The sequence below is a fragment of the Saimiri boliviensis genome, chromosome X (genome assembly GCF_048565385.1).
Source record: "Saimiri boliviensis isolate mSaiBol1 chromosome X, mSaiBol1.pri, whole genome shotgun sequence".
In the NCBI taxonomy this organism is placed as follows: Eukaryota; Metazoa; Chordata; class Mammalia; order Primates; family Cebidae; genus Saimiri; species Saimiri boliviensis.
The window spans coordinates 66,072,901-66,085,895 of NC_133470.1; the positions used below are offsets into that span (position 1 = coordinate 66,072,901).

General features: G+C 40.4%; 1 protein-coding gene across 12 annotated transcripts in view; it reads right to left on the reverse strand.

Moving 5' to 3' along the window:
• The window catches only part of ATRX (ATRX chromatin remodeler), a 312,128-nt gene that overhangs the window by 289,497 nt on the left and 9,636 nt on the right, over positions 1–12,995 (reverse strand). For 6 of the 12 annotated variants that reach the window (XM_074391839.1, XM_074391838.1, XM_074391836.1 and 3 more), the window contains exon 2: positions 12,720–12,808. The exons of the other annotated variants lie outside the window; for them this stretch is intronic. In XM_074391839.1, coding sequence (XP_074247940.1) covers positions 12,720–12,757 — 38 coding nt within the window. In that variant the 5' untranslated portion in view covers positions 12,758–12,808. The remainder of the gene's footprint in view (positions 1–12,719; positions 12,809–12,995) is intronic. 12 annotated transcript variants of the gene reach the window in all.

The following is a 12,995-nucleotide window of genomic DNA, read 5'->3' on the forward strand; positions in this document are numbered from 1 at the left end:
GAAAAAGTGACTTTAAAAACTGAACCTTAATTATACTAATATCTGTAATTTACTTTAAAATGAGTAAGAAAATAAAGTGGAATGTCACATCAATGGAGAGTTGGACAGATGGATCAGTATGTGATAAAACAAGAAGAGTAAAATGTCAAAGGTAGAATCTAGGTGCTATAATATTGGTGTTCAGTGTAAAATTCTTTAAACTTTGCTATAAGCTTTTAAATTTTCATAGTATGTTAAAAATTAAACTTTAATGTGAGGATAATAGCTTCTAAACTACAACTATGATGTGTATTCACATCAAAAGCAAAAAAAAAAAAATCAACTTATCTTTTTGGAAATAGTTCATTTTAGATAAATACCCCATGGTATAGTTTGTTGAACAAACACTTCAATACAATATGATTATGTCTGGAATTTGGTCTAGAATAACCCACTGCAGGGGAAGGGTTAACCAAATTCAACTAACTGCTAGATGATAGATGATAACTGTTGAAGCTGAGTGACAGGTACTTAGGGGGTTCGTTAAATCATATATATATATATATGATGGTCTCACTCTTGCTGTCCAGGCTAGACTGCAATGGTGCGATCTTGGCTCACTGCAACCTCCGCCTCTGGGTTTAAGCAATTCTTCTGACTCAACCTCCCAAGTAGTTGGTATTACAGGTGCCTACCACCACGCCTGGCTAGTTTTTGTGTTTTTAGTAGAGCCAGGGTTTCACCATGTTGGCCAGGCTGGTCTTAAACTCCTGACCTCAGGTGATCTGCCCACCTGGGCCTCCCAAAGGGCTGGGATTACAGGCGTGAGCCACTGCATTATACTATTTTCTTATTTCTGCATATGCTTACAATTTTCCAGAATAAAGAAATCAAATAGACTGAGCACAGTGGTGCATGCCTGTAATCCCAGCACTTTCGGAGGCCGAGGAAAGTGGATAACTTGAGCTGAGGAGTTTAAGACCAGCCTGGGCAACATGAAACCCCGTCTCAACAACAAATAAAAAAATGAGCCAAGTGTGGTGGCAAAGGCCTGTAGTCCCAGCTACTCAGGAGGCTGAGGTGGGAGAATCACTTGCACCCAGGAGATCTAGACTGCAGTGAGCCAAGATCACGCCACTGTACTCTAGCCTGGGAAACAGAGTTAGGACTCTGTCTCAAAAAAATAAATATATAGAGAATGTTTTAATACCTAGCTCAGGATACCATAGCCTAAGATAAAATAAGCTATTTCAATTTTTTATATTAAAGGTATAACTAATCCTGGCTTAATTTTAAATTATTATCTTATAGAAATGTACTGATCTTTGTTTTTTGTTTTTTTTGAGACAGAGTCTCATTCTGTCGCCAGGTGCTAGGCTGGAGTGCAGTGGCACAATCTCGGCTCACAGCAACCTCCGCCTCCTGGGTTCAAGCAATTCTCCTGCCTCAGCCTCCCAAGTAGCTGGGACTACAGGCGCACGCCACCACGCCCAGCTAATTTTTGTATATTTACTAGAGACGGGGTTTCACCATGGTGGCCAGGATGGTCTCGATCTCTTGACCTCATAATCCACCCGCCTCGGCCTCCCAAAGTGCTGGGATTACAGGCTTGAGCCACCGCGCCCAGCCTGATCCTTGTTTTTATGAACAGTTACTTCTATATCTGCCAGATACCTCCACATTCCTTGATCTACTATTGTATTAAGCACTTAGGGTATTAAATGTCATGAATTTAGGGTATTAAGAGAGGTATCTTGAGTTCCCAAAGTCTGATGCAAGCTTCTGGACTCTGCTCACTCTGATCAAAGAATTTAAAAGAATGTTACCTGTTCTACGGCCAACTTCTAACTTACCCACATTTTTCACAACAAAAACCCACAAGTAATAAAAAAAAATGGCAATCCAAATTCCAATACATATAGAAGACATATGATGCAAAAATCAAATGAGTATTTTTCCTGTAGAAACAGTAGAAATAGAAATTACTCAAATTTACAGAAGACTAGAATTGGTTTACTACTCACTTTTTTCTCCCACCACAGACTTCCTCCTAACTCAGTAGCAGGATTATTCTTTCTAGTAAAGTTAACCTACACTGACCTCTAATAAGTATACTAAGCTAGTTACTGAACATAAAACAGAGTCAAAACTATGGACTACACAAATTCAATGTAGAAACTGCATTTCACAATAAAGAACACATACAAGCTACTTTGAGATTAGGAATATAAACTTTTCCAATCAAAACCAACTATATTGGCCAGGCACGTGGCTCACACCTGTAATCCTAATACTCTAGGAGGCTGAGGCAGGTGGATCACCTGAGGTCAAGAGTTCAAGACCAGCCTGGCCAACATGGTGAAACCCTGCCTCTACAAAAATTAGCCGGGCGTGGTGGAGAGTACCGTAATCCCAGCTACATGGGGTGCTGAGGCAGAACTGCTTCAACCCAGGAGGTAGAGACTGCCGTGAGTCGAGATTACGCCACTGCACACTCCGACATTGTGCGACAGAGCAAAAACGAGCAAAAACTCCATCTCAAAACAAACAAACAAAACAACTATGTCAAGGACTAACTGCATAGTCTTAGAAAACCCCCTTAGCCTCTAGGCTATACTGTAATGATTTCAGTAAGTAATTACCTCATCTTAATTTAAATAGTAAGAAAACAGCTCTGAAGCATAATAATACAAGTAATCAAGAAGATTCTAAATAGTCTATTGTCACAATAGATAGAACAGTAGCTAATTTACTTCAGATTGTGGCACTGATAGAAAAATCACTTTAAGATTGAGTGGGGTGAGGAAAAATCACTTTAAGATTGAGTGGGGTGAGGCGGCTCATGCCTGTAATCCCCAGCACTTTGGGAGGCCAAGGTGGGCGGATAACCTGAGTTGGGGAGGTCGAGACTGGCCTGACTAACATGGAGAAACCCCGTCTCTACTAAAAATACAAAAAATTAGCCAGGCGTGGTGGTGCATGCCTGTCATCCCACCTAGGGGAGGCTGAGGTAGGAGAATCGCTTGAACACAGAGGTTGTGGTGAGCCGAGACTGCGCCATTGCACTCCAGCCTGGGAAACAAGAGCAAAACTCCATATCAAAAAAAAAAAAAAAAAAAAATCACTTTAAGATATAACAGGTGTCCTTTATTTTATTTTCTCAAACAAGAGTTTTAACACATACCTTACAGAAAAATAGTCTACTTTCTTATGGAAGTGTTATAAAATACACAGAAAACAGCCTAATGGACTAGTTAAAAACACAGTACTACACCAAGAACCTTGAACTGGGAGTCAGATAACCTTGGTTCTAGTCCTAATCACTAATTAGATCTATGCCCTTAAGCAAACTGCAGCCTCAAGAGAACTCAATTTTCTCATTTGTAAAATAAGAGAACTTTACTAGATGAATTAAAATGTTTTCCATCTATAAAATTTGCTTCTGGAAAAGACCATCTAACCAACATAATAATTTTGTTTTTATTTTGAGATGGAATCTCGCTCTGTTGCCCAGGCTAGAGGGCAATGGCGCCATCTTGGCTCACTACAACCTCCACCTCCCAGGTTAAAGCAATTCTCCCACCTCAGCCTCTCCAGTAGCTGGAATTACAGGCACCCACCAACCTGCTTGGCAAATTTTTTCTATTTTTGTAGAGACAGGGTTTCACCATGTTGGCCAGGCTGGTCTTGAACTCCTGACCTCAGGTGATCCACCCGCCTCAATCTCCCAAAGTGCTGGGATTACTGGCATGAACCACAGCACCCAGCCCCAACATAACACATTTAAGAGTAAGTCAGCTGCAGGTCCACTCCTGGAAATAATAACCTTTTCCTCTGTGATATACTGATGCCCACATCCCTCAGCTGTTTTATTCACACTATCCTCAGACCAAAGAAGAAGTCTGGATCACTTAAGGATTCCCAACCCCAAACTGTATTTCTGAAATGCTATTGCCTTCCTCTTCCTATCTAGGTTACCTGATATGATTGTTATATAACTCAACAGGTCACTGAGATAAAATTTTAGACCTAAAAGCAGTTTAAAATGAGAGACTAAACTAAAAAGATTCACTACAGATTAAAAGGAAAAAAACTGAGGCTCAGGGTCACAGTTATCAGAAGACCCAGAACTAAAAGTTACAGAAACTATAATCCAGTGCTTTTTCAACACTCCATTCTATTAATAACACTACATTCCATAACTTGAAAATATTTTGATTTAATTTCATGTTACCCAAGGTTTCAAAGTTATTTTATTATTTCATCAACTATTTAAATAAAAATCAAGTTATTATCGCTTAATGGAAGATACATCATAACAAATTTACTTTACCTATCACACCACTGTTAATTTATCATCCTGTTTAAAGCAGAAAACTCAACAGTCCTAACAGACATGTGGTCCCAGAGTAAGGAAAGACTTCTGCTTACATTGTTTCCTACATTTTAGAAAAGCACATATAACAAAGATTATATCATTACATGAATGAATACTGCTTTTAACAATAATTTTTATTGAAAAACTTATGAATAAAAGAAAATGTTTTAACTGTCCAGCTTTTTTGATACAGAAATTATCCTTTTATTTTTTTATTCATTCAACTGATTATTTTAAATTGGATCACAACTAAGCCAGGCTACTCAAAACTAAGGAAATGTTAACCACACCCATGTTTCCTCAGAAGATCATTAAATCCACATACAGAAAAAAATTTGTTCATAGACAATTGTCTTACAAAACAGAAACAGAATACTTAAGGGATATAAACTAAACGTATCTTTGGAAATACTTCTAGAAACTTCTTAGAAGGCAAAACACTATCCATTATCCTAACATTCAAATCCGTAAAAATTTCACTTCTGAAATCAATATCAACAGAGCTCCTTTGAGAAATCCTGCTTTAAAGTAACAAAGTTTGGAGACTTCTCTCAAATTTAACGTATCTATGTATCTAATGTCTATATGGTTAAAAAAAAAAAAAAAAAAAAAACACATTAAAGGCTCAGAGCTTATAGCTTACCAACTTTTTCTTTCCCTACAAATCACCATCACAATCCAGAATTTTTACCCCAAAGGAAGAGAGAGTTAGGGGACCAATGGACAAAAATGGAAAAAGTAAGCCAGGTACCATGGTGTGCACCTGCAGTCCCTGCTACTCAAGACGCTAAGGCCAGGAGTACAAGGCTGCAGCGTACTATGTTCACACCTGTGAATAGCTACTGCAACCTAGCCTGGACAACATAGTAAGACCCCATCTCAAATACATAGGTTTTCAAAATTTTCTAAATAAAAAAAGCAGCAAATTATGTCACACATGACAATTGTTTTTCCACAAACTGTTCTTTTATTTTTTTTTTTAGATGGAGTCTCACTCTGTAGCCTAGCCTGGAGTGTAGTGCCACGATCTTGGCTCACTGCAACCGCCACCTCCCGGGTCCCAGTTTAAGTAGTTCTCCTGCCTCAGCCTCTGAAGTAGCTGGGATTACAGATGCATGCCACCATGCCAAGCTAATTTTTATATTTTTAGTAAAGACAGGGTTTCACCATGTTGGCCACGCTAGTCTTGAACTCCTGACCTCATGATCCACCTGTCTTGGCCTCCCAGAGGGCTGGGATTATAGACACATGCGCCTGGCCCACGAACTGTTCTTAAATGGATTGCAACAAACAGAAACAATCTGGGAGTGGTAGGCTTTAATATAATTTCCCCAGACCTGTCCATATGTGTATTCTTATTCTTTTTACTAGATTATTTGTCCCTCTCATTTGTTTCATTACATCAGTTTATTTTCAAATATGAGTTTTACACCATCCAATTCTCCATGATAATGTAACCATTAAACATACTTTTCCGGGCCAAGCATGGTGGCTCATACCTGTAACCCCAACACTTCGAAAGGCTGAGGTGGACAGTGTGCTTAAGCTCAGGGGTTCGAGACCAGCCTGGGAAATATCATAAAACTCCACCTCTACCGAAGTACAAAAATCAGCCAGGAGTGGTAGCACACACTACTTAGGAGACTTAAGTGGGAGGATCACTTGAGCCCAGAATGTTGAGGCTGCAGTGAGCCAAGACTGTGCCACTGAACTCCAGCCTAGGCAACGGAGCAAGAGTGACTCAAAATAAAAATGAGAAATGATAAACATTTTTTTTTTTTTTGACAAAGAGTCTCTCTTTGTCACCCAGGCTGGAGTACAGCAGCACCACCTCAGCTCACTGCAACCTCCGCCTCCAGGATTCAAGTGATTCTCCTACCTCAGCCTCTGAAGTAGCTGGGATTATAGACACATGCCACCACACCTGGCTAATTTTTGTATTTTTTTAGAGATGGTATTTCACCATGTTGGCCAGGCTGGTTTCAAACTCCAGACCTCAAGTATTCTGCCTACCTTGGCCTCCCAAAGTGCTGGGATTACAGGTGTGAGCCACCACCCAAAAATGGTAAACTATACATAGAAAAATGTACTGGAAACCACCCCAAGTGATTAAAATTACCATCATCAGTAATGGGACCAACCAACGTCATGCATCTCCTGTTACAGAGGCACTGAAAACAACATACCATCACTTCTGTGTTACCTCTGCCAAAAATGCATACCTTTCCTCTAATCATAAGGAAGCATCACACAAACCCAAATTGAAATACATTCTAAAAAAATAACTGCCCTATACTCTTCAAAAATGTCAAGATCAGAACAGACAAAGAGAGGCCACAGAAGTGCTCCAAATTAAAAGGACATTATTAGGGTAACGAAAATTTAAATACAGATTTTTGCCCACTTCATTTCTGCTTTGAATATCAAGAATCTTCATCAATATTGACGATACGTCAGAATTTTGACAAATGAGGATGAAAAAGTCTACACACAGGGTGATGTGATTTAAGGGTCACATATGACATCGAATTTTAGTTTTATATAAATCTCCATCCCTTCCTATTTTCCTACTTTACAGACTAGAGTTATCTTCCCGAGTTTAATATTCACCATTCGCCATTTTTATCACTTCATTGTATCACTGTTCTTTTAAAAAGCTAACCATATTTCTCTACTAACTGTAGAGCATTTGTTTTAAAGTATTTGTTGGTTTTCTATAATGAAAAGGAGAAAATAAAACAGTTTAGCATAGCATAAAAAGCTTCTCTCGGCTGGGCATAGTGGCTCACGTCTGTAAACCCAAAGATCATGAGGTCAGGAGTTCGAGACCAGCCTGGCCAACATGGTGAAACCCTGTCTCTACTAAAAATACAAAATTAGCCAGGCGTGGTGGCACCCGCCTGTAATGCCAGTTACTCAGGAGGCTGAGGCAGAAGAATCACTTAAACCAGGAAGGAGGAGGTTGCAGTGGGCAAAGAGTAAGTCATTGCACTATAGCCTAGGTGACAGTTCAAGACTCTTTCTCAAAAAAAAAAAAAAAAAGCTTTTCTCAAACCTGACCCCAATTAGCTTTCTTCTTTTCAATTCTACCTCCCATATTCTCTCCAATCATACTTAATATCTCATTTTTCTCATGGCACTCAAGGGCTCTTCTACCATAACCGTAGACATATCCTGTTCCACCACCTAGAGTATTTCCCCCTCCTATTTCCCCCACCATCATCAATGACCCAACTCAAAATTGCTATCTCTCTTGGGAAAATACTTGTCATCAACTCTCTAAGGTAATATTTGCTATTCTTCCACATCTCTTGGATTATATCACCATAACTGTACTTAACCACAGTCTATTTCAACCATTTACTCCTTCATTTAGCTCAGTATTCATTATCTATGAACATCTATTATCTAAAACAGTGGTTCTCAAGACCATAATGCCCACAGTGAACATCTGGCAATTTCTGGAAATATTTTTGGTTGTCACAACTCAGGGTAGGGGTGTTAATTGGTATCTAGTGGGCAGAGGTCAGGGATAAAGTGTATTCACAGGATAGCCTCTAACAAAAAATTTTCTGGACAAAATGTCTAGAGTGCCAAGGTTGAGACAATCTGTTCTAAAATAATACTTGGGACATGTTAAGCCTTAAAAGTGTTTATCGGCTGGGCACGGTGGCTCATGCCTGTAATCCCAGCACTTTGGGAGACTGAGGCGGGCAGAGCACCTGAGGTCAGGAGTTTGAGACCAGTCTGGCCAACATGGGGAAACCCTGTCTCTACTAAAACTACAAAGAAAATTACCCGGGTGTGGTGGCGCACACCTGTAGTCCTGGCTACTCGGGAGGCTGGGGCAAGAGAATCGCTTGAACCCAGGAGGCAGGGGTTGCAGTGAGCCGAGATCACACCACTGCACTCCAGCCTGGGCAACAGAGTAAAATTCCATCTCAAAAAAAAAAAAAAAAAAAAAAAAAAAAGTGGCCATGCGTGGTGGCTCACGCCTGTAATCCCAGCACTTTAGGAGGCCAAGGCAGGCAGATCACAAGATCAGGCGTTCGAAACCAGCCTGACCAACATGGTGAAACCCCCGTCTCTATCAAAAATACAAAAAATAGCCAGGCATGGTGGCACGTGCCTGCTGAGGCAGGCTAAGGCAGGAGAATCACTTGAATCCAGGAGGCAGAGGTTGCAGTGAACTGAGATCATGCCACTGCACTCCAGCCTGGGCTACAGAGCGAGACTCCATCTCAAAAAAAAAAAAAAAGTGTTTATCAAAATAGCAAAATGAGGCCATATACGGTGGCTCACTCTTGTAATCCTAGTACTTTAAGAGGCCGAAGCAGAAGGATCACTTGAGGGCAGGAGTTTGAGAGCCACCTAGGCAACAGAGCGAGATCCCATCTCTCCAAAATAAAACAATTTTTTTTTTTTTTTTTTTTTTGAGATAGAGTCTCACACTGTCACCAGGCTGGAGTGCAGTGGCACCATCTTGGCTCACTGCAACCTCTGCCTTCCGGGTTCAAGAGATTCTCTTGCCTCAGCCTCCCAAGTAGCTGGGACTACAGGCACGCACCACCACACACAGCTAATTTTTTTTGTATTTTTATTAGAGACAGGGTTTCACCATGTTGGCCAGAATGGTCTCGATCTCTTGACTTTGTGATCCGCCTGCCTCAGCCTCCCAAAGTGCTAGGATGGCAGGCAAGAGCCACTGCGCCTGGCCCAAAATAAACATTTTTAATGGTTAAAATGCTAAATTCTGTGGTATGTGTATTTTGCCACAATTTTTTTTTTTTTTTTTTTTTTGGAAAGATGGGGTTGGTGGGGAGGGAGAAAAAAAAAAGAGAGATGGGGGTCTCGCTCTGGTTCCCAGGCTAGAATACAGTGGTATAATCATAGCTCACTGCAACCTCAAACTCTTGTGCTCAAATGATTCTCCCTCCTCAGTCTCCCAAGTACTTAGGACTACAGGTGTGCACCACTACACCTGGCTAATTTTTTAATTTTTTTGTAGAGACAGAGTCTCACTATGTTGCCCTGGCTGGAGAGAGATTTTCCTGTGGCAAATTCCAGCTAAAAAAAAACAAAAACAAAAAACCAACTGAGACATTTAGCAAGCTATATTGGATACACTATAGTAGTCAGCCTTTGAAGGAAATATATTATTTCATATGCTTAACAAGTAACGGGACCTGTCACTTTAATATGAAATATTCACCCTTAATTCTCTGCTTTTAGCTAGATGTTCAGAATACAAAATGAAAATTCATAATTGGATGTTTGGTTTTAAACTTTGGAGGTATCTGAGGAAGATGGAAAGGGAAAAATCAAGAAAAATGAGAGGTGAGAAAATTCTCCCCAACCAAGCCTAACTTCAAATATCTAAACAAAATGGAAGAGAATAAGCTGATTACTAATTTTCGTATTAAAAGCAAAATCATTCTAAAACATAGTAAAAGCAAAGACATTATGTACCTCCTGATAAAATGTGCTGTGAAGGACACAACATCACTTCATAGTATTCCTACCAAAATATATAATCACAGGGAAACATCAGACAAACACAAATCAACTGGCCTGTGTTCTTTTAAAACTGGAGAAGAGGCTTGCGTGGTGGCTCACACCTGTAATCTCAACACTTTGGGAGGCCGAGGCGGGCAGACCAGCTGAGGTCAGGAGTTCAAGACCAGCCTGACCAACATGGTGAAACCCCATCTCTACTAAAAATACAAAATTAGCTGGGCGTGGTGACACATGCCTGTAGTCCAGGCGACTCAGGTGACTGAGGCAGGAGAATTGCTTGAACCCAGAAGGTGGAGGTTGCAGTGAGCCAATACCACGCTATTGCATTCCAGCCTGGGCAACAAGAGCAAAACTCTGTCTTTAAAAAAAAAAAAAAAAAAAAATGGTAAGGTGAGCTATTCCAGACAACAATGAAATATAATGAGTGTTCTAGAACTGGATGGTAGATCAGAAAACAAGAACTTTTGGTCTTTCACCATGAAGGACATCATGAAGCAATTAGTAAAACGCAAATGAGGTCTATAGATTAAAAATAGTATTGTAGGGCCAGGCGCGGTGGCTCACGCCTATAATCCCAGCACTTTGGGAGGCCGAGACGGGTGGATCACGAGGTCGAGAGATCGAGACCATCCTGGTCAACATGGTGAAACCCCGTCTCTACTAAAAATACAAAAAATTAGCTGGGCATGGTGGCGCGTGCCTGTAATCCCAGCTACTCAGGAGGCTGAGGCAGGAGAATCGCCTGAACCCAGGAGGCGGAGGTTGCAGTGAGCCGGGATCGCGCCATTGCACTCCAGCCTGGGTAACAAGAGCGAAACTCCGTCTCAAAAAAAAAAAAAAATAGTATTGTAGCAATGCTAATCTCTCTTTTAAGAGATGGGGTTTCACTGTGTCATTCAGACTCGCATGCAGTGGCACAATCACAGTTCATGGCAGTCTGGAACTTCTGGGCTCAAGCGATTCTCCTGCCTCTAGCCTCTAGGATTCCAGGCATGCATTGCCATGCCGGGCTAATTTAGTTGTTTTGTTTGTTTTTGTTTTTTGTTTTTTGTTTTTTTGTAGAGACAGGGTCTCACTACATTGAGAAGACTGGTCTTGAACTCCTGGCCTCAAACAATCCTCCCGCCTCATCCTCCCAAAGTGTTGGGATTACAGGTATGAGAGACCACCATTAAGGCCTAGCCTTAATGCTAATTTCTAATTTTGCTGACTGTACTAGGACCATGTAAGAGAATATTCCTAGTATCGAGAAATACATATTAAACTATTTAGGAGTATTATGAGAAAACACCAAACACTTGTTAACAAAAGAAAAAAAATATTTAGGAGTAAAGGGACATCATGTCTGTAATTCACTCTGAAACAATTCAGAAAAATAACAGAGAATGATAAAGTAAACATGGTAAAATATTATCACTTGCTGAATCTGGATGAAGCACATCTGAGAATCTTTGTGCTTTTTTACAAATTTCCTACAAGTCTGAAATTATACCTTTTATACAGTAAAAAGGGGAGGGGATGATTACTCTTTATCTCCCCAAAGACAGATCAGATTCATTTCCTGAGGTTACAGTTACAAAAAAACAATCACGTGGCCAGACAGATGTGGTGGCTCATGCTTATAATTCTAGCACTTTGGGAGGCCAAGCAGGGCAGACAGCTTGAGTCCAGGAGTTCAACACCAGACTGAGAAACATGGCAAAACCTCATCTCCACAAAAAAAATACAAAAATTAGCTAGGCATGGTGGCATGCACCTACAGTCCCAGATATTCGGGAGGCTGAGGTGGGATGATCACCTGAGCCCAGGGAGGTGGAGGCTGCAGTGAGCCATGACCGCACCAATGCATTCCAGCCTGAGTCACAGAGTAAGTAAGAGCTTGTCTCAGAAAAAAAAAGAAAAACAATAATTCTATTTTATTTTATTTTTCAGACAGAGTCTCACTCTGTCACCCAAGCTAGAGTACAGTGGCACAATCTCGGCTCACTGCAATCTCCACCTCCTGGGTTCAAGTGATTCTCCTGCCTCAGCATCCTGAGTAGCTAGGATTACAGGCACATGCCATCATACCCGGCTAATTTTTGTGTTTTTAGTAGAGACAGGGTTTCACCATGTTGGCCAGGCTGGTCTTGAACTGACCTCAGGTGATCTGCCCACCTCGGCCTCACAAAGCAAAGTGCTAGGGTTACAGGCGTGAGCCACCGTACCTGGCCAAAAACAACAACCCAATAAAATATCATACCATATGAGGCACTGCTGAGAAAGCTGTTTGAAGTGAAATGTCTTTGATTTGTGGATGGATCTTAAAATACCCTTTTTAGTAACACCAAAACTGTTTTGGGAGGCAAGAGCTGGGTTACTAGCCAAAATATGTATTAATAGATTTTTTAAAATACAATAAGCTTCATGGAGACAGGTCCCTTATCTGTCTTGTTCATCAGTGCACTACTTAGAACAGTTCCTGACACATGGTAACAGTAATCAGTAATAATTAATATTTGAGTAATAATAAAAACGCAAATGTTTTATGCCCATTTAACTCACTTAATATTCACATCACCCCAGAAACATTTGGTGAATGAATTCGTACTTTTTGCAGGATGATAATTAAAGTCAGTTCCTCGATAATGTAACATATGGGTTCCTAAAAATCAACAGACTGTAAAATTGTGCAATGAACATCACAGAATTCATAGGAAAAATGGGGTTAGAAGCACAACACTCAAAAACCTCATCAGTGACACTTTTTAAAAAAAAAAGAAACCAAAGAAAAATGGCAGCACAGCTTTACACATCTTAAGCAATTAATAAATGCTCAAATATAACAATAAATATGGCACTTTACCTTGAAAAAGACCTGAAGTTTGCTTGTGAAGTGGGCATCAAAAGGGTTGCAGCTCATGAATTATTGTGAAGCGGTAGAAGGAAGTTTATCTGAAATCGGATTGAAAATTGTAACAACAGACGTAGATGGGTGTGGTTTATAACCCAAGTGGTAAAATGAGGTAGCTGGCAGATGTCTGAGGTGTATGCATCTATATGCATGTATTTTGATGCAGCTATTTTTAGAGGAGTGCAGTATCCTGCATTCACCTAGCGCAATAATCAGCAAACTATTTTG